The sequence below is a fragment of the Sapajus apella genome, unplaced genomic scaffold (assembly GCF_009761245.1).
Source record: "Sapajus apella isolate SASKATOON/1434 unplaced genomic scaffold, GSC_monkey_1.0 scaffold30, whole genome shotgun sequence".
Lineage (NCBI taxonomy): Eukaryota > Metazoa > Chordata > Mammalia > Primates > Cebidae > Sapajus > Sapajus apella.
Window position 1 is genome coordinate 15,509,651 of NW_022436970.1, and position 24,746 is coordinate 15,534,396.

Consider the following 24,746-nt stretch of genomic DNA (forward strand, 5'->3'; position numbering starts at 1 on the left):
AGTAATTATTCAAAAAACACTTTAAAATTAAAGGTAATGTTATCCAGTTGAGAATAAATGATTCTATATGTTTATAAATAACTGAAAACATCAATCATTACTCATAAATACTGAGTGTTTCAAACTTTTCTGCAGAAAAAAGCAACTAATGCATGAATGAAAGGAATGAAAGAAGGCATGCAGACAGGCATATATAAATTTCAGGTATTCCAGATAAACTTCTATGTGATGCAAGTACTTAGAAGTGTGTTAAAGTTGTCAGCACCACACTGGAACATCTGAATGTTCTTCACATTGCCCTGCCCTTAAGCACAATCTCAGGGTAATCAAGCATTTTTAATCATATGCAACCTGTTCTCTTCTAATACTAATGATAAACACATTTTCACACTTTTGTACTATCAAAAAAGAGAGGAAAGAGAGGTTGAAAATTCTCAACTAAAGGGATACTCAACTCAGTGTAGCTATACTGTAGCAAGGCATACCCTGGTTCAAACTCCAATTCTGCTACCTACAGCACTAATGATCACAGAGTTACTTTACTTCAGAGTGGTTTGCGCTCACAGAAAAGCAAAATAAGCATCTATAATGTATGGCTGATGTGCAGGTTATATACAATAATTTTAGCAAAATTCTGCAGACAGCATTTCAAATAAATCATAGCTGTTATAACCTTACACTTTGTATTCTTATCTTTTCCCACCATGCAAATTCAAATTTTTTCAGAGATTCAAAATGAAGCGCTTATGCATTCTTTGCAAATACCGTTGTTTCTGAGGTGGAGAGAGAACTTGGATCTTGATCCTCACTGGATATCCTGGATGGAGGCCTCCAAAACTTGAATGAGTCATCTAAACCTGCAACAAAAAGAAAAATGTTAACATGGACACCCTCCTGGGAACTGTAACAATTAACTAAAAGAGTACTCATTACAGGAAACCAATTCAAAACTAAAGAAAGAAAAAAAATTTACATGGATTTAGCTTCTAAGATAGACCTTTTTTTTTTTAAAGCAAATGTAAGAAAGAGTTGTTGTTGTTGTTGTTTAATGTGCATGAGAATCACTGAGAGCTTGCTAAAGCAGTTGCTGCAGTCCCAACCCCAGAGGTTCCAATACCCCAGGTCAGAGTGGAAGCCCTGAATGTGCATTTCTAACAAGTTCACAGAAGATGTCAGTGCTGTTAGTTGGGGCCATGCTCTGAGTAACTGATCCACAGAAATTTACACAATTAAGTCAGTCACTTTTCTAACAGGGATAATTATTTAAAATGTTCAAAACTTCATCAAATGTCATTTTCTTGATTCCTCCAAGATGTAACAGAAAAGTAAATCATAAGTAAATCATAAATTCACAGTTAATAATTTGGGATAACGGAAATTCATGTCTTCAATTTACTCTTAAATGGCTCAGAAAGGATACACAGAGATCATACATTTCCATTTATACACATATACACACATGAAGTAGAAAGTAAATATAGTAAAATGTTAACATTTGAGGATTTTCTTGTACTACTCTTGAACCTTTTTTGTAAGTTTCAATCTATGGCAAGATTCTAAAAAATTACTTTAAAAATGAATTTACAAATACAAGCTATTTATAGTATTAAATTACTATTTATTATGAAATATATTTATTATTTTTATGTGCTCAGATCTTATACTCAGCAAATCTAAGAGAACCTACAAACAAAAGGAATAAACAGGTTTCAGGAAAATACTGTGACAAATGAGTAACATACTAAAATAAACAGCTTTTGATACATGAGCAAAATAAATTAGAAAATGTAGTGGGAAAGGTCTCATTCACAAGAAGAATGAAAAAATTTACATTGCCTAGAAATGGAAGTTCCAAAAAAGTTTAAGACATTAATAGAGAAAGAAACTATAAAACTGTACTGATATGCATAACATAACTTGGTATTGATGGAACATATCTCAAAATAATAAGAGCTATTTATGACAAACCCACAGCCAATATTATACTGAATGGGCAAAAGCTGGAAGCATTCCCTTTGAAAACTGGTACAAGACAAGGATGCCCTCTCTCACCACTCCTGTTCAACATAGTATTGGAAGTTCTGGCTAGGGCCATCAGCCAAGAGAAAGAAATAAAGCGTATTTGAATAGGAAGAGAGGACATCAAAGTGTCCCTGTTTGCAGATGACATGACTGTATAGTTAAAAAACCCCAACGTCTCAGCCCAAAATCTCCTTAAGGTGATAAGCAACTTCAGCAAAGTCTCAAGATAAAAAAATCAATGTGCAAAAATCACAAGCATTCCTACACACCAATAACAGACACACAGAGAGCCAACTCATGAGTGAACTCCCATTCACAATTGCTACAAAGAGAATAAAATAACTAACAAGGGATGTGAAGGACTTCTTCAAGAACTACAAACCAATGCTCAAGGAAATAAGAGAGGACACAAACAAATGCAAAAACATTCCACACTCATGGTTAGGAAGAATCAATATCATGAAAATGGCCATAGTGCCCAAAGTATAGATTCAATGCTATCCCCCATCAAGCTACCAATGACTTTCTTCACTGAATTGAAAAAACCACCTTAAACTTCATATGGAACCAAAAGTGCCTGCATGGCCAAGACAATCCTAAGCAAACTTCCTAAAAAAAAAAAAATGAAAAGAAAAGAAAAAGCTGGAGATATCACAGTACCTGACTTCGAACTATATTACAAGGCTACTATAATCAAAACAGCATGGTATTGGAACCAAGACAGAGATATAGACCAATGGAACATAACAGAGGCCTCAGAAAGAACACCACATAACTATAACCATGTGATCCTTGACAAACCTGACAAAAACAAGCAATGAGGAAAGGATTCCCTATTTAATAAATGATGTTGGGAAAATTGGCCAGCCATATGCAGAAAGCTGAAACTGGATCCCTTCCTTATACGTTATACAAAAATTAACTCCAGATGGATTAAAGATTTAAATATGAGACCTAAAACTATAAAAATTCTAGAAGAAAACCTAGGCAATACCATTCAGGACATAGGCATGGGCAAGGACTTCATGACTCAAACACCAAAAGCAATGGCAACAAAAGCCAAAATAAACAAATGGGATCTAATTAAACTTAAGAGCTTCTGCACAGCAAAAGAAACGATCAATAGAGTGAACTGGCAACCAACAGAATGGGAAAAAATTTCTGCAATCTACCCATCTGACAAAGGGCTAATATCCAGCATCTATGAAGAACTTACACAAATTTACAAGAAAAAAACAACCCCATCAAAACGTGAGCAAAGGATATGAACAGACAATTTTCAAAAGAAGACATTTACGTGGCCAACAAACATATGAAAAAAAGCTCAGCATCAATGGTCATTAGAGAAATGCAAATCAAAACTACATTGAGATACCACCTCACGCCAGTTAGAATGGTGATCATTAAAAAAAATCAGGAGACAACAGATGCTAGAGAAAATGTGGAGAAATAGGAACACTTTTACACTGTTGGTGGGTATGTAGGTTAATTCAACCATTATGGAAGACAGTGTGGTAATTCCTCAAGGATCTAGAACTCGAAATACCATTTGACCCAGCAATCCCATTACTGGATATATACCCAAAGGATTATAAATCATTCTATTATAAAGACACATGCACATGTATGTTTATTGCAGCACTATTCACAATAGCAAAGGCTTGGAACCAACCCAAATGCCCAACAGTGATGGACTGGTTAAAGGGATTGTGGCACATATACACCATGGAATACTATGCAGCCATAAAAAAGGATGAGTTTATGTCCTTTGCAGGGACATGGATGAATCTGGAAACCATCATTCTCAGCAAACTGACACAAGAACAAAAAACCAAACACAACATGTTCTCACTCATAAGTGGGTGTTGAACAATGAAAACAAATGGACACAGGGAGAGAAACATCACACACCGGGGCCTAGGGGGTGGGGGCCTAGGGGAAGAATAACAGGGGTGGGAGGATTGGGGTGGGATAGCGCCAGGAAAAGTATCTAATGTAGATGAAAGGGCAATGGATGCAGCAAACCACAACCGTGGTACATGTATACCTATGTAACAAACTTGCACAATCTGCACAAGTACCCCAGAACTTAAAGTATAATAAATTTTTTTAAAAAAAGAAACTATAAAACTGTACTAATGGGCATAACTTATGAAACATTAATAAGATGTCAAAAATAATTTCCATCAAGAATTTATCACATTGAAAAATGCTTGTGTAATATTTAATGAAAGAAGGAAATACAAACATGTACATAAGATATTAACATAATTACATAAACAAAGAAAGCTATACAGAGAAAGAAGACTGGAAGAAAATATATCTATCTGAGTGGTGAAATGGAAATGAATGTTTTCCCTGTATACTTTTCTTTATTTGTCAATTTTTTTAAACAAACATATGTATTTTTACCAATTTTTAAAAGTTACATATTATAAAAATAAAAATATAAAGATATTGTACTTACCATTTAAATCATTGCCTTCTGAATTTCTATCAAAAGCAGAAAAATTCAAATCAAACATACACCGCCCTAGGTAACAATGTTTTACCATCTGATTCAAATGTTCATAAAAATGGCAATGATATAAAAGAGCCTGAAGGGCAGGTTTTCCAATGAGGGATAGGCCAGAGTCCTCATCATGGACACAGGGCCCCTGTAGGAAAAGAGGGAAAGAAGAAGGAGACACTCACATATCAAACAATTTCTTTAAAAAAATCCATTGTCTCCTCTCAAGGAAATGAATGGGTCTCAGATGCTACCATCTCCTTCCACTCTTCTTCTGTCCTTACACATTTAAAGCAGCCTGACCTAGGACAAAAATGCTCCAGGCCTTTGCTGCCTAAACATCCCCTGAAGGCACAAAGCTGATCTCTCTCTTGAGGGACCATTTGATTTAAAATGTTTCTATGAAACGATCAGCTTTTACTAAGAAATCATACACTTGAGCCAAAAACACAATAAAAGCAGTATGTTTCAATTTACATATAATGGAAAATAACAGGTGTTAAAATATATGAAATAAGGTGGTCCAAGTAATTATGTTCATAATTATTTTTTATACCTATCACTAAGCCAAATAAAATGAAAAGGTCCATCAATATCCAAGGCAAAATTTGCCACATTACTTCCTGCTGAATTAATCCTGACAAGGAAAACACACACACACACACACACACACACACACACACACACGAACTGCCACAAGAGGGTGAAAAGAATCTGTCATTACATAATTTTTTCTCTTTGCATTTTTCCTTAATATTTTGCATTGTCACTTACTACTTTTCCGGGAATATCTAATAGCAAATATCAAGCAATAAGGATTGGTTTAAAGTTTGCAAACAATCCCATCATTAGTTTATAAATATTTCTATTTTCTGAGAAATGATAATAAAGTCAAGATTTTAAAACAGGCCATACGAAAGAGAAAAATAAAAGATAGCAAACATAAATCTAACAGCCAACAAAAAAGATATGGTCAAAACATATTCCAAGTTTCCCTTTAACCATAAGATTTGTGTGTGTGTCTCTTCTTTCACCCTCCCCATCATCAAGAAAAGACAGATATTTTAACTGACTCTTCAGAAAGATAAAGGAATTCACAAGTTAAAGGCATAATTAAACTAACAAGGTATTTCTATTAACACTTCTTTTTGATAACATTTATATACAACACTATAAAAACTCTTACTTCAATATTCAATGTCTTTTACGACTATGAAGTTATTGTTGTGTTTTAATAAATCTACCAACATTGTAAGCTTACTCTTCCTAAACAGGGCAATTTATATAAGAAATAAGACTACTGTAAGGAACAGCCAGCCCATGGTGGTCATTGTTGTTATTTTAAATGTAGAGGTCTAGAAGAATCAGGTAAAATAGAAATACAAGGAGAATGGGATTATGTGGTCGTTTATTAACCAAGGTATATTTGTTACAGGCAATGGGGCCCTTTAATGCATTACCTTATCTAATTATGTACAGTAAAGTATTCATCCAAAAACACAGAGCCAATTTTCACAGCTTCAAGAAATTCTATCTTTTAAGCAAGTTATACTTACATGCACAAAACATGCCAAACACCCAAGAGACTTACAATAAACTGCTTAACATCACAAATTAGATCCCTTATAATAATAATACACGGAAGTAATTAACAAATAAGAATTGTGTTAACATCAACACATATCTACAAATTTGTTTATCATAACTAAATTAGAAAAGTAATATAGTGAAGTGGGTAAGAGACTACCTAGACTCAAAGCAAAGGTGCACCACTGACTAGCTGTGTGATTTAGGCAAACTATTTAAACTCTCTGTTCAAAAGCTCCTAAACTTAGAAAACGAGGATAGTAACAGTTCACAACTCAAAAAATTATACAACTTACATTTCTAGAAGAGTGTACACTCTTACATTTCTAGAAGAGTGTCTAAAATATAGTAAACATCATGTCAACTATTATCATTTAAAATTATTTTGAACATTACAGAGGAGAATTTTTAAGTATGGTCAGCATAAGAAAAACTCTACATTCTGTTTTAAGAGAATATATAGTATATTGTATATAGTTTCATCAGAAATGAAATATACTACTTATGTTGAAAATTTATCACCAATTAATTTGAAATATCTACTAGGTTGATAATTGTTTAAAATCACCCACCTGCCAAGTATAATCCTTTATAATTTCTGTAGGCATTGGAATTACAAGGAGATTCTGAAAAATAAATGCAGCCTGAAAATGTAAAAAAAAAAAAAAAAAAAAAAAAAAAAAAAGTCAATACTGCCATCTTGTTGTCATCTCTGAAATAACCAATATATTGTAATGTAATAGCAAAAGACTTATCTCTGGTCAATTGCACATGCTGAGAGGTCATTATGAGAACTGTCAAACTGTATTTCTTGTTAGGTGATGACCTTGGTAGGTAATGACCTAACAGTATATGAAATTATTTCATCAGAAAATATATTTTTTCCTATTTCAGAATTCAGCTTTATTAAAAAATGATTTGTATAATATAAACTCTTCTGGGAGCATTTATGAAACATACTTTTAGGTTTTGACTGTCCCCTTTAAGATTAAACACACACTCCTCTCCCTGCTCTTTCTCCCTTCTTTTATACAGACTCTTTTCAATAAAAACTTGCCAACTAGAAAAACAAACCACAAATGTCCAACTTGACTGACTAGGTCCTGCAGATGATCAAATTAAATAATCATACAAATAGGAGCATTGTCTACTAATGAAAGATGATATAACCATAATGGGAGAATGACAGGATTAACAGGGCGATCTCAGAAACTGGCATTTCCAACCATGGTAACTAGAAGTGATAGAAAAGCTTTAAAGTTGATAAATCAAGAAGAAGCCGTAAATATAAACATTACTACTTAAAAACATGAAGTGGCTCACGCCTGTAATCCCAACACTTTGGGAGGCCAAGGCGGGTGGATCACGAGGTCAAGAGATCGAGGCCATCCTGGTCAACATGGTGAAACCCCGTCTCTACTAAAAATACAAAAAATTAGCTGGGCATGGTGGTGCGTGCCTGTAATCCCAGCTACTCAGGAGGCTGAGGCAGGAGAATTGCCTGAACCCAGGAGGCGGAGGTCGCGGTGAGCCGAGATCGCGCCATTGCACTCCAGCCTGGGTAACATGAGTGAAACTCCGTCTCAAAAAAAAAAAAAAAAACATGAAGTCAAATAGCAAGAAAACTAACCTTTTGAGCTTGGAACTGGGGACTGGCTAATGGTGGACCCAGGAACTGCTGTTTTTTTCATAAACCTCTAAGTACAATTTGATTATTGTTTTAAAACTATTTACATGAATCATTACTTTAATAAAAGCAGCAATTAAAAAAACAAACTATTTAGAAAGAATTAAAATACGGTTTATTTTTCCCTCTCATGTTATATGATAAATACTACAAAGAAAGTTATTTTGACAGCCTCTTATCTGTATTAAAGCTTCTTAAATATTAGAGACCCATAAATGCTGAGATAATATAAAAGTAATTTTTTCCTGTGAACTATTTTTCAATGCATAATAAAATAAAAGAGTTCACATTAAAACATAGTATATTCTGATTTGACCTTATCGGAAGTTTTTACTGTGAATTAATACCTTTTAAGTCCTCTACTATCATTTTGTTTGGGTTTTTTCACAGGTGGAAGAGATAATGGTCAATGGTCAGTCCACCATGTTGATCAGGAGTCACGTATCGCTTATAGACACTATCACAAAGAATTTCTAAGGAAAAAAGGAGAAAGAGTGCTAAAAAAACAGACATACCTCCCGGCGCACCATACTACATTCGGACTGGTCCAGAAGAATGTTCACCACAGTTCCCCAGAGCCCCCCAGAAATGTTCTGACAACTGTTTGCCAAGGCAACACAGCCAGTTTCAAGGGTGGTCAGTGCTGATCCTAATCCCAGTGAAGTAAATCTCACCTGTTCAAATTAAAGAGAAAGTTGTTGAATCAAATAAGCCTTTTTCCTGACATAAATTCTTAGTTTTTCGGGTATATAAAATATCATACTTTAAAAAATATATAGCATTGATTTTATGATCCTAAATTATAAGAAACATCTATAGAACACAGTGTCCTATAAGTTTATGAATGAATAAAAATCCCATTCCACGACTCAAGGAAGCAATAATATAGGAAAAATTAAATATAATCAAATTTCAAAGCAAATTAAAAGTGGGTATAAAAAGAAGCATAAAATTTATAGTTTGCAAGTATTTTTCTAGGGAAAGCATAGGGCACTTAACCTTTTATGAACACAATTTCAATTTATTCTTCATTCTTCAAAAAGGTAGCTATTCTTTGTTCTACGTTTCTTAATTTTTTGGTGTTTCTTCCAAATAAATGGTTTTAACTTTCTTAAAACTTCTAAACAAAGAGGCAATTATCATTTTACAAGGCATTTCGTATTTTCTTCAAAAAATTATTTTAAGAGAAAAATATTTCCAAATAAGATTGACATGGTATAACATGCTTGCTGTAGAACCACTGCTGTTCAAGCCATACATGTTGGTAAATTTCTGAATTCTAACCTAAAAATATAGTTTCAATGACCACTACAGGATTTAAAAAAAAAAATGCAGTCATAACACAGTCAAGTAGTAAGTCCAAGTTCAATGTGACTAAAAAATGTATTTCAAATATTTCTATAAATAAGGTTTTATTATAATAGCATCTAATCATGTCTTGCTTGAAATCAGTGAACAACTGGCTAAAACTGGAAAGTTCTTTAATAATACAAAATTTTGTACTGTAATGCAAATGCAATTTTGGCATTTAATTTCATTACATGACACTTACATGTCACTTAACTATAATTTCCAGATCCTTCTCAACAGTTTCAAAATGGCTAAGCCTCTCTAATAATTTTCCACTCTTCTGAAAGTAACAGATACTTTAACCTTTTCTCTTTTATATTTTCAATCTATACTCTAACAAATTTGATTGAAAAGGAGGGTGCTGTGCACTGAACTTTGTCTTCTCAAAACTCCTATGTTGAAGCCCTAATCCCCAAACTGTATTTGGTGATAGAAGGTGACTACAGTTAAATGAAGTTATAAGGGTGGGACCCTGCTGCATTAGGAATGGTGGGCTCAAGAAAGAGGGAAATCTTTCTCCACATGCATGCACCAAGGAGAGGTCATGTGAGCACACAGTGAGAAGGTAGCCATCTGTAAACCAGAAACCAACCATGCTGACATTCTGATCTTGACTTGCAGCCTCCAGAACTGCAAGAAATAAATTTCTGTTTGTAAGCCACTCAGGCGATAATATTTTGTGATGCAAGCCTGGGCACACTAACACAGATTTTTGTACCACGGAGTGGGGGTGCTGCGGAAACAAATGCCTCAACACATGAAAGTGACTTTGGCACTAGGCAATGGGCTAGAGGCTGGAAGAGTTTTGAGGAGCATGCCAGAAACGTAGACATGGGTAACTCTCACGAGATCTCAGACAAAAATGAGGAAAGCGTTATTTAAAAAAAGGTTACTCGAGGAAAGGCAATCCTTGTTACAAACTGGCAAGAGAAGTGGTTGAGCTGTGGTCATGTTCTAGTGTTTTGTGGAAGGCAGAATTTGTGAGCAATGAAATTGGATATTTAGCTGAGAAGATTTCTAAGCAAAGTGTTGAAAAGTGGCTTGGTTCCTCCTGATTGCTTATAGCAAAATGCAAAAGGAGAGAGATGAATTAAAGAAGGAATTAAGAATGGGTAAGCAAAAAGAAACAAGAACAAGATTTGAAAAATTCTCAGCCTATCCGTGCAAAAAATAAGAAGCTTGTTTTAAAGAGAACATGGAGGGTGTGGCTGAATAATCATTTAAGAAAGAGATCATGGTTGCAATTCACGGACTTAATCAGACATCTCAGCAGAAGCCAGGAATAGAGATGGGATTATATCAGCAAAGACACTGCTAGTTTGAACTAAAGAGGACAGAGAAAGATGCATAGAATGAAGGAAAGCTGTTGGACTTCCTGGAATCTATAAGCAAATATGTGCTACAGTGGTCCCTGGCTTATCCATGGGAAATACATTCCAAGAGCTCCAGTGGATGCCTGAAACCACAGATAGTGCTGAGCCCTGTAACTACTGTTTTTTTTTTTTCCTACACATACATATCTATGATAAAGTTTACAAATTAGCACAGTAAGAGATTAGCAACAATAACTAAAAATAAGTTATGACAGTAGTATCAACATGCTGTAATATAAAATATACGATCGTGGTCTCTCTCTCAAAATATTTTATTGTATTGCACTCAGCCTTCTTGTAATGATGTGAGATGATACAACGCTTCCATAAAGAGAAGAGGTGAGGTGAATGATGTAGGCATTGTGAGGGAGTGTTAGGCTACTACTGATCTTCAGGCTGCTTTTGGAAAATGAAACCTCTGATAAGGGAGGACTACTGTATTCTTCAATGAGAGGTTAAGAGTGACCCAAAAAATGATTTAGAGATCACCAGGCTGCCCTCCCACCACAGGACTGGGGGATGGCTTTTCCTCCTGGTTTTAAGTACCTCTCTGATTTCAGTGGGCCAGGATGATGACCCTGTCCAGTGCTTCAGGGACAAGGCTGCCCTTGAAGATACCTTTATGGGCAGGGCTCTTGAAGAGGCTCAAAGGGATGAGGTCACCCCATAGAGCCATCTAGATGCTGTCACCCTGGTGGGCCTGTAAGGCACAGCACTGAGCCAAAGAACATTATCCTTGAGCATTAAGACCTAATGGAATTTGCTTTGCGAGGCTTTGGACTTGCCTGGGATCCAACACTTCTTCCTTTTTTCCTGTTTCTCCCTTTTGGAATGGGAATGTCTATCCTACCATCATCTTTTGGAAGCACATAACTTGTATGGTTTCACAGGTTCACACCTGGAGAAGAATTCTGTCTCAGGAGGGTTTATGTCTAGAGACTTATCCATATGTGGCTTAGATGCTATTTAGATGAGATTTTGGAATTTAGACTTTACAGTTGATTTTGGAATAAGTTAAGATTTTTGAGGTTGTTAAGGGAGAATAAAAGCATTTTGCATGGAAAAAGAACATGAAGTTAAGGGGTCCAGGGGTGGAAAACTATGAACTGAATGGCATCCCTCCAAAACTCATATGTTGAAGCCTTTATGCTTGAGTGATTACATTTGAAAATAGGGCTCTTCTAGGAGATAATTAAGGTTAAATGAGGTCATAAGGGAACAGTACTATCTCGGTAAGACTGGCAACCTTATAATAAAAAAAAAAAGGGACAAATCTGTTTCTATACCACCCTCCCTCCCTTGCCCCACATGCATGGACCAAGGAAAGGCCACGTGAATATACAGCAAGAAGGCAGCCATCTACAAGCCAAAAGAAGAGCCCTCACCAGAACTTGACTATGTTGGCACCCTGATCTTGGGCTTTCAGCTTCCAAAACTTCTATGAGAAAAGAAGTTTTTGTTGTCTAAGCCACCCAGTCTATGGTGTTTTGTTATGGCAGCCTAAGCTAAATCAGGGCTTAAATAAAATATAAGGTAGAGTCACTAAAATGTTATATATATACATATATTTATGGTTTGTATCATTTGTTTTTAATCTAAACACAATAAACTTGATTCTCCTTCACACTGACCTCTGGGTCCCGATCAACCCATAATGGAATCAACCAAGCCAATCCCTGTTGAGTAGGAATATGTTCTTCACTATGACTACCCAAAGGTAAGAACCAAAGTGACATCCACTCCTACTGGGAAAAAGGGGAAACAAATACTTTACATAAGTTTCTAAAAATAAAATGCAGGAAGGTTAAAACAATTCTGAATTTTTAATGAAAGAACATAAAAATGTATTTTAGACCCGGTTTTAATCCCATGATTTAGCCAAAACAAGGCAAACAAACAAAAATCTATTTCTCTTTAAAAAATTAAACATAACAATATTTTTGACAGAAGCTATTTTTCCCATGATTTAGACAAAAGGTAGTTTTTCAGTGATGTAGATTTTAATCAATTTCAAATAAAATTCAGATTTGTTAATATACAACTTCTAAGAAACATCCTAGTCAAAAATCATTCTTGTTTCCTAAAAAGAAAAGTCAAAAGAGACATTTTAATGTAGCAAGTTCATGTGCTTGAAATGTGTTGGACACAGCACATTCCTTTTCAACTAACTGTTCAGAAGACAGACCGCTTTAATGCACTCACCAAGCTCCCAGCCTGGGCCATCATCTCATGGGATAAGTGAAGCAAGCAAAGAATTGTGCTCTTTGTAACACCTTTTCCCATGAAGGACATAGCATTTCCTCCACGCTCCACATAAAAGGAAGTAATGACCTGAAAAACAAATGTAAACAATTTCATGGTGGCTTTATTCTTACTGGTATATAAAGATAAATAAATATATAACTGTCTACTGACTTGGGTGAATTGAATCCTAACCTTATAAAGTTATAATTTTCTTAGTTCATTAGTATTTTTAAGTATTCATTATACTTCAAAATGATTAAGATGATAAATTTTATGTTACAGGTATTTTACCACTATTAAAAGGAAATATTCTTCAGCTTGCATAACATAGCAAGATCCAGTCTCTACTTAAAAAAAAAAAAATTAGCCAGGCATGCCAGTGCACATCTGTAGTCCCAGCTACTGGGAGAACTGAGGAGGGAGGATCACTTGAGCCTGGGAACTGCAGCTTGCGGTAACCTATGACTTTACCACCACACTTGGCCTGGGTTACAGAGTGAGATCTTGTAATTTTTCAAAATTAAAACAAAAATTCTTATTTTCAGTATTTTTCCATTTAAAGTTTGTAAAAAAGATGTGTGGTGCCCTCCTAATACACAGTTGTAACTTAGAATATGTTTACATGTTTTAAACGTTATGGCATCCTTTAAGAGTCTATAAATAATTAGTTGAAAAATATACATAGAAATTGCTAGCACTATAAAACTCATTACCAGAGTTATGTCAGATTTTCTTGAATTATGGTTTAAATGTAAATAGGCATTTCCTTACTCATGAGTGATCTTAGATTTTTATTGCATATTTTAGTATATGCTTATTTACATCACTGGTTCTCAACTTTTTTCTCTCCCATGCTAACTATATGTAGCCAACACATTTTAAAGGAAAGATTTGTTGTTAAGTCGAAACAATCAAAAGTACTTATCATCTGCATTAACAGAAAAGAGTATTTCAATTCACCCACCCAAGGTCTCAATGCTTTTATTCAGCATGGAATCCTTCAATGTAAGCCATTTTGTCTCAATCTATCTTTTGGGTTTTTTTATTTTTCCAACTCATGCAGCAAAGTACGTTATATGTATATTTTAAAGACAGCATAAATCATGTTAATAAAAGCATCTAATTGGTAGATACTTTGAGAAATTTGACCTGAATTAGAATTTGCATAAAACAAACAAATTAAAATGACATCCGAGGCACAGTTGCTCACACCTGTAATCCTAGCCCTTTGGGAGGCCAAGGTGGGTGAATCACTTGATGTTAGGAGTCCGATACAAACCTGCCAAACATGGTAAAACTCCTACCCTACTAAAAATATAAAACTTAGCTGGGCATGGTGGCACATGCCTATAATCCCAGCTACTCAGGAGGCTGAGGCAAGATAATCACTTGAACCCCAGGAGGCTGAGGTTGCAGTGAGCCAAGATTGAGCCACTGTATTACACCCTCGGTGGAAGAGTGAGACTCAGAATAAAATAAAATAATGTCTGAAAAATAAAACGAGATTGGCCAGGGGTTAACAACTGTGGACGATACCTACATGGGCTATATTCTACTATTCTTTCTACATTATGTCTGAAATTTCTCATAATTTCAATTTTAAATTTTTTATTATGCTTTACGTTCTGGAATACATGTGCAGAATGGGCAGGTTTGTTACATAGGTATATACATGCCATAGTGGTTTGCTGCCCCCAACAAACCGTCATCGACATTAGGTATTTCTCCTAATGCTATCTCTCCCCTAGGCCCCCACGCCCTGACAGGCCCCGGTGTGTGATGTTCCCCTCCCAGTGTCCATATATTCTCATTGTTCAACTCCCACTTATGAGTAAGAACATGTGGTATTTGGTTTTCTGTTCCTATGTTAGTTTGCTAAGAATGATGGTTTCCAGATTCTTCCATGTCCCTGTAAAGGACATGAACCCATCCTTGTTTATGACTGCATAGTATTCCATGGTGTACATGTGCCACATTTTCTTTATTGAGTCTATCATTGATGGGTATTTGGGTTGGTTCCAAGTCTTTGCTATTGTGAACAGTGCCATAATAAATATACATGTGTATGTGTCTTTATAACAGAATGATTTGTAATCCTATGGCTATATGCTCAGTAATGGGATTGCTGGGTCAAATGGTATTTCTATTTCTAGATCCTTGAGGAATTGCCACACTGTCTTCCACAATGGTTGAACTAATTTACACTCCCACCAACAGTGTAAGAGTGTTCCTATTTCTCCACATCCTCTCCAGCATCTGTTGTTTCCTGACTTTTTAATAATTGCCATTCTGACTGGCATGAGATGGTATCTCATTGCGGTTTTCATTTGCATTTCTCTAATGATCAGTGATGACAAGCGTTTTTCATATGTTTGTTGGCTGCATAAATGTCTTCTTTTGAGAAGTGTCTGTTCATATACTTCACCCATTTTTTTGGGGGGGGTTTTCTTATACATTTGTTTCAGTTCTTTATAGATAGTGAATATTACCTGTTTTAATTGTGAAGTTAGGGTGTCAATTTTAGATCTTTCCCACTTTCTCCTGTGGGCATTTAGTGCTATAGATTTACCACTAAACACTGCTTTTGCCATGTTCCAGAGATTCTGGTACATTGTGTCTTTGTTCTCACTGGTTTCAAAGAACTTGTTGATTTCTGCCTTAATTTCATTATTTACCCAGTAGTCATGCAGGAGCAGGTTGTTCAGTTTCCATGTAGTTGTGCAGTTTTGAGTGAGTTTCTTATTCCTGATTTTAGTTTGATTGCACTGTGGTCTGTGAGACTGTTTGTTATGATTTCTGCTCTTTTGCATTTGCTGAGGAATGTTTTACTTCCAATTATGTGGTCAATTTTAGAATAAGTGCAATGTGGTGCTGAAAAGAATGTATATTCTGTTGATTTGGGGTGGAGAGTTCTATAGACGTCTACCTGAATTAGGTTTGCTTGGTCCAGAGCTCAGTTAAAGTCCTGAATATCCTTGTTAATTTTCTGTCTCATTGATCTAATATTGACAATGGGGTGTTAAAGTCTCCCACTATTATTGTGTGGGAGTCTAAGTATCTTTGTAGGTCTCTAAGAACTGGGCTTATGAATCTGAGTGCTCCTGTATTGGGTGCATATATATTTAGAATAGTTTGCTCTTCTTCTTGCATTAATCCCTTTACCACTATGTAATGCCCTTCTTTGTCTCTTTTGATCTTTGTTGGTTTAAAGCCTGTTTTATCAGAGACTAGGATTACAACCCCTGTTTTTTTGTTTTTTCTTTTTTCTTTCCGTCTGCTTGGTAAAACTTCCTACATCCCTTTATTTTGAGCCTATATGTGTCTTTGCACATCAGATGGGTCTCCTGAATACAGCACACCAATGGGTCTTGACTTTCCAATTTGCCATCTGTGTCTTTTAATTGGGGAATTTAGCCCATTTATATTTAAGGTTAATATTGTTCTGTGTAATTCTGATCCTGTCATTATGACGCTAGTGGCTTATTTTGCCCATTAGTTGGTACAGTTTCTTTGTAGTGTTGATGGTCTTTACAATTTGGTATGTTTTTGCAGTGGCTGGTACTAGCTGTTCCTTTCCATATTTAGTGCTTCGTTTAAAAGCTCTTGTAAGGCAAGCCTGGTGGTGACAAAATCTCTCAGCATTTGCTTGTCTGCAGAGGATTTAAATTCTCCTTTGCTTATAAAGCTTAGTTTGGCTGGATATGAAATTGTGAGTTGAAAATTCTTTTCTTTAAGAATGTTGAATATTGGCCCCCAATCTCTTCTGGCTTGTAAAGTCTCTGCAGAGAGATGTGCTGTTAGTCTGATGGGCTTCCCTTTGTGCATAACCAGACCTTTCTCTGTGGCTGCTCTTAACATTTTTTCCTTCATTTCAACCTTGGTGAATCTGATGATTATGTATCTTGGGGTTGCTCTTCTGGAGGAGTATATTTGTGGTGTTCTCTGTATTTCCTGAATTTGAATGTTAGCCTGTCTTGCTCAGTTAGGGAAGTTCTCCTAGATAATATCCTGAAGTGTGTTTTCCAACTTGCTTTCATTTTCCCATCACTTTAAGGTACACCAATCAAACATAGGTTTGGTCTTTTCATATAATCCCATATTTCTTGGAGGCTTTGTTTGTTCCTTCTCATTCTTTTTTCTCTAATCTTGTCTTTCATGCTTTATTTCAATAAGTTGATCTTCAATCTCTGATATCCTTTTTTCCAATTCATTGATTCAGCTATTGTTACTTGTGTATGCTTGACAAAGTTCTCATGCTGTGTTTTTCAGCTCCATCAGGTCATTTATATTCTTCTCTAAACCAGTTATTCTAGTTAGCAATTCATCTAGCCTTCCTTCAAGGTTCTTAGCTGCCTTCCATTGGGTTAGAACATGCAGCTTTAGCTTGGAGAAGTTTATTATTACCCACCTTCTGAAGCCTACTTCTGTCAATTCGTCAAACTCATTCTCTGTCCAGTTTTGCCCCCTTGCTGGTGAGGAGTTGCGATCCTGGTGAGGAGTGGTGATCCTTTGAAGAAGAGGCATTCTGGTTTGGGGAATTTTCTCCTTTTTGCGCTGGTTTTTCCTCATCTTCATGGATTGAACTACCTTTGGTCTTTGATGTTGGTGACCTTCAGATGGGGTTTTTGTGTCGGTGTCCTTTTTGTTGATGTTCATGCTACTCCTTTCTGTTTGTTAATTTTCCTTTTAATAGTCTGGCCCCTCTGCTGCAGGTCTGCTGGAATTGGCTGGAGGTCCACTCCAGACCCTGTTTACCTGGATATCACCAGCAGAGGCTGCAGAACAGCAAAGATTGCTGCCTGTTCCTTGCTCTGGAAGCTTCATCCCAGAGGGGCACCCCCACCAGATGCCAGCCAGAGCTCTCCTGTATAAGGTATCTGTCAACCCCTGCTGGGAGGTGTCTCCAAGTCAGGAGGCATGGAAATCAGGAATCCACTTGAGTAGACAGTCTATCCCTTAGCAGAGCTCAAGCGCTCTGCTGGGAGATCCACAGTTCTCCTCAGAGCCAACAGGCAAGAATGTTTAAGTCTGCTGAAGCTGCACCCACAGCCACCCCTTCCCCCAGGTCAAAAACTTAAAATTTTAAGTGACTATGTTAAAAATAAAATATCTAAATGATCAGGTCCTATTATCTTCCTCTAGGTCATCGCTGGAGATATCTAACATCTGTGATCTGTGTAATGATTTTTAATTCTAGCTTATAATTGAGAAGCCAAGAACTTTGACGATATTTCCTTTTAATTTAGTAATTCTGTCAGACCTCTGGAATTATACATCATGTATCTGATTTAAAGATTTAACTATCATAGTTTATTCACCTATCATAGTTCATCATGCTTAAAGTCTCATTTCACATCTACAAAAAGCAAATCCTCAAATTCAAATTTCACTGTGCAGAAACAAACTAATCTTTTATTAGAAATACGGCTCCCTTCCAAAAAGAAAACCAGCTTTAATTACTAAGAAACTATGCAGCAAATCATTTGGACCAACAATGACTTTGTTTCAAAATCCACTCCCATAAGCCTTACTTTATTCTTTAAAAGAAGAATTTGGCCAGGCTTGGTGGCTCAGTCCTATAATCCCAGCACTCCTGTAATCCTTCGGGAGGCAGAGGCGGGCAGGCCATAATGTCAGGAGTTTAAGACTAGCCTGGCCAACATGGTGAAACCCTGTCTCTACTAAAAATTAAAAAATTAGCTGGGCATGGTGGTGGGCACCTGCAATCCCAGCTACTCAAGAGGCTGAGGCAGGAGAATCACTTAAAGAGGATGCCGTGAGCCAAGATCATGCCACTGCATTCCACCCTGAGCAAAAGAGTGAAACTCTGTCTCAAAAAAAAAAAAAAAAATGAATTTATTCATTTTAGTACAACAGGGATACCTGTTTATATAATTAATAAACTAAGCAGACCCACCCAAGATTACATGTTACCCTGTTATAATTTCTAACAAAAGTGACAAATTTCTTCGTAATATTTTTCTGTCATTTAAAAACATAAAGATTTTCTTCTTAAGATGTTTTATGAAGCATGAAATGAACTCCTTTTTAAACCAAAGATTTGCTAATCATATTTTTCATAACTGCTAAACATTACATAACAGGGACTGTGCATTTTGTGTCTCCTATAGCTAATAAACTGTTACTAATTTTTATTACCTCAAAGACAACTGAACATAGAATGGGTTATTGCCTTTTTGCCTACACTTCTTACCTAGAACTAAGCCCTTTTGTTCTCCAATACCATAAACGGTTCATTTTAATTTCTGATCTGAAGGCGTGACCTAAAGTCTTTATACATAATTTAAAAACAAAGGACTTCTGAAAGTTTCTAAACATAAATGAGGTAATACTTCACTTCTTCTTTAGTTACTGCTATGGCAGGTCCTCACCTATACCTGATTTCAAACAGCTAAAACTCACTTTATAGACACACTCTATAAAAAGTTTATAAATAGAGTATTTATAAATCACATTTCAAAAAATGCTATAAACTAGGTACTGGTATGTTGAATTATATATTTTTTTTTAATTTTTAAACTTTTAGGTTCAGGGGTACATGTGAATGTTTGTTACATAGGTAAACTCATGAGAACAATGTTACAACACATCAGAAACTTGGGGAAACAGATAAGGCAGTTTAAGAGGGAAATTCATAGCATAAAATGCCTACATCAAAAAGTTAGAAAGATCTCAAATTAATGACTTAACATCAAAACTGAAAGATTTAGAGAAGAACAAATCAACACTAAAGCTAGCAGAAGACAAGAAATTACCAAAATCAGAGCTGAACTGAAAGAAATCAAGACATAAAAAAGCATTCAAAAGGTCACTGGATCCAGGAGTTGTTTTTTTGAAAAACTTAATGAGATAGAAAGGCCACTAGCTAGACTAACTGAATTATATTTTAAATGCACTAGAGGAGCTGACTTCCTAGAAATATTATGATTAACTCTTTAATATACATGCTTTTAAAAATTCATACATTTCTGATCACAGACAGAATAAATTAACTAATTAGTATACTGACAGTTGAGCCTTTCAATATTTATACTTAAAAAATGAAATTTCCTGTAATCCCAGCACTTTGGGAGGCCGAGGTGGGCAAATCATGAGGCCAGCAGTTTGAGACCAGCCTGGCCAACATGGTGAAACCCCATCTCTACTAAAAATACAAAAAAATTAGCTGGGCATAGTGGCAGGAGCCTGTAGTCCCAGCTTCTGGGGAGGCTGAGGCAGCAGAGTCACTTGAACTCAGGAGGTGGAGGTTGCAGTAAGCCCAGATCGCACCACTGAACTCCGGCCTGGCAACAGAGGGAGACTAAGTCTCAACAACAACAACAACAAAACAACAAAATAAAAATAAATTTATTTTATTAAAGGTACTCCAGTAAATTTCATATTAAATTTTATAGTACACCAAAGAGTACTTATAATCTTTAAATCTGTCTTTAAAAACAAAATGTGCTTTTGGAAAAAAAAATCTCGATAGAACCAGACAAAGTATGATTTACTACTGAATACATACACATTACTTAAATCATTTGTATTAATGAAAATACAAAAATAAAACACATATTTTTATAATCATTTATGTCACATTTCCAAAATGTTTTTCAAACTGTACTTAAAATACTATATATAATATATACGTATTATGTAGCATATATATTAATTGATTCACTAATCACTACATGAAAACCATGGTGCTAGGTCAATGAAGTAGCCATGGGATAGTAGAAAGAGCCCAAAGATGATACTTACAAGCTCACAGTCTACTACAGCGATGCAGAAAACAAAATAAAAGTCCAGGTACAGTGGCTCATGCCTGTAATAGCAGCACTTTGGGAGGCCAAAGTGGGAGGATTGTTTGAGCCCAAGAATTCAAGACAAGCCTGGACAACACAGCGAGACCCCATCTCTACAAAAAAAAAAAAAATCAAAAAATCAGCCAGGTGTAGTGGTGCACACCTGTGGTCCCAGCTACTTGGGAGACTAAGGCGGGAAGATCACTTGAGACCAGGAGGGAGGCTGTAGTGAGCTATGATTGTGCCACTGTACTCCAGTCTAAGCATCAGAATAAGATTCTGTCTCAAAAAAATAAAGTAAAATAAATAAAAATATATTACATAACAGCCACATATATAAATTGTTACAGGTATATAACCTGCAGGAAAGGCCAAATAATATTAGCTAAGTATCCAACTTTGGAAGAATAAGAAAAGGCTTACTAACAGAAAGTAAGTAAATAAGTTAGATCTTAAATTTTTTTAGAGATTGACACTCCTAAAAGAGAAAACTACGTGAAGGAAGTCATCTTTTTAAAATGCATTTTTATTTTGGAAAAACAGTCAGATATAACTGAAAATTCAGAGACATGGGAAAAAACTACAATGGAGATAAAACTCAAAATGCAAAATTGCATCTTATGCTCTTTAAAAAAAGAGGTTTGGATTAAAAGATTCATGTTTCTGAAAAATAATTTGGCAGTAAATAGAGAGTGTATGATGGCAAGAAGGTCCCCATGGCATGAAAAAAAATAGGTGGTTAGAGATACAATTTGATCAGAAAATTCCATATCTAGAATGCCTATCACTATGTTAATCCACTTATCTTTCTAAATCTAACTCTACAGTGCCTCCTACAAGAGTCATTCTTGAGGTCCTAACATAGTTAACAATCAAAACAAGGTTGACAGATTTGTCCAGTAAGAAAACAGTGAGTAATTTTTTTATTCTGACACTTTATTACCTACATAAACAGCAAAAGCAAGAACAGTCAAAGGTGACAGCTCCTGGTGTCCCTTGCATAGGCTGACACTGAAACAAAGGGACCAGATGACTATAACACAGATGACAGGTCACTGTGTTGCTGAGAAGCCTGTGCCATGTTGCAGTGAAGCAGTTTTATAACCTGCAGCTATGCCCCAAGGAGAGGAAGGTAGAAAGCCCGGCCCTCATCAGGACCCAGGAACCAATAAGAAACAGGTTCCTAACTGACTTCCTAATAGTCAGTAAAGTAAATGAGAATCAACCTTGTATAGTCAGCTGCTCATAAGCCTTTCGTGTTCTCATGTTCCAGAAGGATCACAGGAAGTACTACCAAGGTTTAGATGAGCTGTGGTTAAGCCTTGTGTATATGGCCCAAGTGCAGATGTGCAAAATTGTCAGGCCACTGTGGTGAAGCTGTTCTCATAAAACTATGTACAACCATATCACTGTTATATTTATTGTATCATGATAAAAATATTTTAACTTAAATGATGATGAAAACATGGCATAAGGCCATGCCTAGAGGATTAGAGCTAAAAATGTACATTTGAGAAAGCCTTAAAAAAAAAAATCAATGAAGTCAGACTCTACCTTAAAATGTTAGAAAAAGAGCTATAAACTAAACCAAAAGTAGAAGGAGATAATACATATTGGAAGAAATAAAACAGGAGAAAAATATTAAAGAGAAGGGAACAACAAAGCCAAAGGTTCATTCTATTAGGGAGATCAATCAAGAAAAATTGAGAAAGGAATAATTAATGCCTGGAATGAAAGGAAACTTCAATACAGATTCAGCAGACATTTAAAAAGTAAGATGATTTAATGAATAATTTTATAGTAATAAATTTGAAAATTTAGATAAAAGTTTTAAAATTCTACAAAAACATAACTTTACTAAGGCTGACATATACAAAAAGAAATTCTGAATGATTTTAGATCTACTTAAAAAGTCATTTCATAATTTACAATCTTCCCAAAAAGAAAACTGCAAGCCAAGATAGTTTCACCATCAAATTCTACCTAACATTACAGAACAAAATAACACTAATACAAATCAGCTATTCGGAAAAAAAAAAAAAAAGAGAGTTATATAAAGGAAAAGAGTTAAAATGGTTGAAAATGTCATATTCTTAGAATCTCCTCATTCCATTAATTCTGTCACTCTCCCATTTTAGTCATAAAAATTGAACGATTTTGATGTTAAAAACTTGACAAACTCTTTATGAGAAAAAAGATGCAAAATTTGACAAACTTTTTTTACACAAGAAAATAGGTAGAATAATTCTAAAAACTTGAGAATTCGAAAAAATTGAGAAACCAAATACATTAATATATGAAAAGAATAATATATCACAACCTAACTGAAATGTTTCCAGAAATGCAAGGTTGTTTAACATTTTTAAATCAATCAATAAAGGAATATAAAAATCATATGAGTATCTTAAAAGATACAGAAAAAAGCAATATACAATTATGAATTAAAAAACAAAGCTCCTAGCAAAACATGACAAAAAACTTCTTCAATTTGATTTTTCTTAACTGACAAAAACAACTATAAACAGCATACTGAAAGGTGAAAAATTAAAGGCTTTTGTTTTGATATTGGAAACAAGGATTGCTGGATACATGATCAATGCATAAAAATTAGCTGTATTTACGTATTTCAGTAACAGAAGATAATATTTCAAAAAAGATGCTCATTTTCACCAAAAGACAAGAACGTTCATAGCCGTAGCATCCAAAACTGCACAAATTGGAAGAATAAGAAAAACCAAACATCCTTTAACATTGTACAGAGTATGCCGTATACAAAAATGCTTGGGGCCAGAAGTGTTCTGAATTTTGGAGTTCTCTGGATTTTGAAATATCTGTATCATATACTTCTTGGTTGAGCATCCCTAATCCAAAAATCCAAAATCTGAAATGCTCTGGTGAACACTTCGTTTGAGCATCAAAAGTTTCTATCTTTTTTTTAAATGAGGGTATTTATAAAAGTGACCTTCCTTACTTATCTATTAATAAAAATCACTAAAACATTTCACTATTATGACATATAAATAATGCATAATATTCTACAATGAATACAACAATATATAATGCACTTGTGAACTGGCACAAAGTAAAAGCAATCACTAAGTAGTAAACAGCTACCAATCAGGGAACCATTATTTTTACTTACCTCAAGGAGACCTGACAAGTACTTCACACATATATCGAGAGGCTTTGTGAGAGGAGAATGTGAGCTCCATCCCAGAAATGCAGTGAGGTTAGCCATCCCTCGTAAGGTCCGCTCAAGGGATGGCAGGCCATAGAAATGAGGTGCATCCGTCACTTTCAAACACTGGAGCAGTTTCAGAGCCAGCTGTGTTTGAAAAACGTGAAGAAGTTCCAAGCATTTCCTATGGATGCAAAACAGGGAAAATCAGCCACCAAGAAGTATAATGGGTTTAATGGGCTATCTTACTGGCTATAAAAGGTTACTTAAACTCATAGTAATAGAAAAATATGAACTAGACAAAACGGCAGAAAGTATCTTCTATCAAATGGAGACTTTTCAAGGAAAGCATATAATACCAACTAGAGAATATCATATAAAACACAAGTAACAATTACATTGGGCCAGGGGCAGTGGCTCACATCTATAATCCCAGCACTTCAGGAGCCTGAGGTGGGAGGATTGCTTGTGGCCAGCTTCGGGAACACAACATGGTGAGACCTCATTTCTACCAAAAAACAATAATAATAATTAAAAAAAAAAATCAGCCAGGTGTGGTGGTGCATGCCTATAGTTCCAGCTACTTAGGAAGCTGAGGCAGGAGGATCTCTTAAGCCCAAGAGCTTGAGGTTACAGTGAGTTAAGATTGTGGCGCTGCACTGCGGCCTGGGTGACATAGTGAAACCCCATCTCTTCAAAAAGACAAAAAGAGGGAGTGAAAAAAAAAACACAGAAAAGGAAGAAAATATTTGCAAATCATGTAAGGGATTAATATCCAGAATATATTAAGACCCCCTACAACTTAACCACAAACAACTCAATTCAAAATCAGCAAAGATGTTGAATAGGCATTTCTCTGAAGAAGATACACAAATAGCCATAAGAACATGGAAAGATGCTCAAAATTATTTTTCATGGGGGAAATGCAAATAAAAACCACAAAGATACCAGTCTACACTCATTTGGATGGTTATAATGACAAGCGTTG

The 24,746-nt window shown here is 35.5% G+C and overlaps 1 protein-coding gene across 3 annotated transcripts in view; it reads right to left on the minus strand.

Moving 5' to 3' along the window:
• RTTN (rotatin) overlaps positions 1-24,746 on the minus strand; it is a 180,009-nt gene that overhangs the window by 73,153 nt on the left and 82,110 nt on the right. For 2 of the 3 annotated variants that reach the window (XR_004273607.1, XM_032293725.1), the window contains exons 28-35: positions 23,723-23,942; positions 12,731-12,859; positions 12,160-12,270; positions 8,321-8,479; positions 6,691-6,762; positions 5,833-5,886; positions 4,490-4,679; positions 766-857 (exon numbers count right to left, since the gene is read on the minus strand). Coding sequence is in view for 2 of the 3 variants with exons in the window: in XM_032293725.1 (XP_032149616.1) it covers positions 766-857; positions 4,490-4,679; positions 5,833-5,886; positions 6,691-6,762; positions 8,321-8,479; positions 12,160-12,270; positions 12,731-12,859; positions 23,723-23,942 (1,027 nt within the window). In the remaining variant the exon portion in view is untranslated. The remainder of the gene's footprint in view (positions 1-765; positions 858-4,489; positions 4,680-5,832; positions 5,887-6,690; positions 6,763-8,320; positions 8,480-12,159; positions 12,271-12,730; positions 12,860-23,722; positions 23,943-24,746) is intronic. The other variant, XM_032293726.1, reaches the window with a different exon arrangement.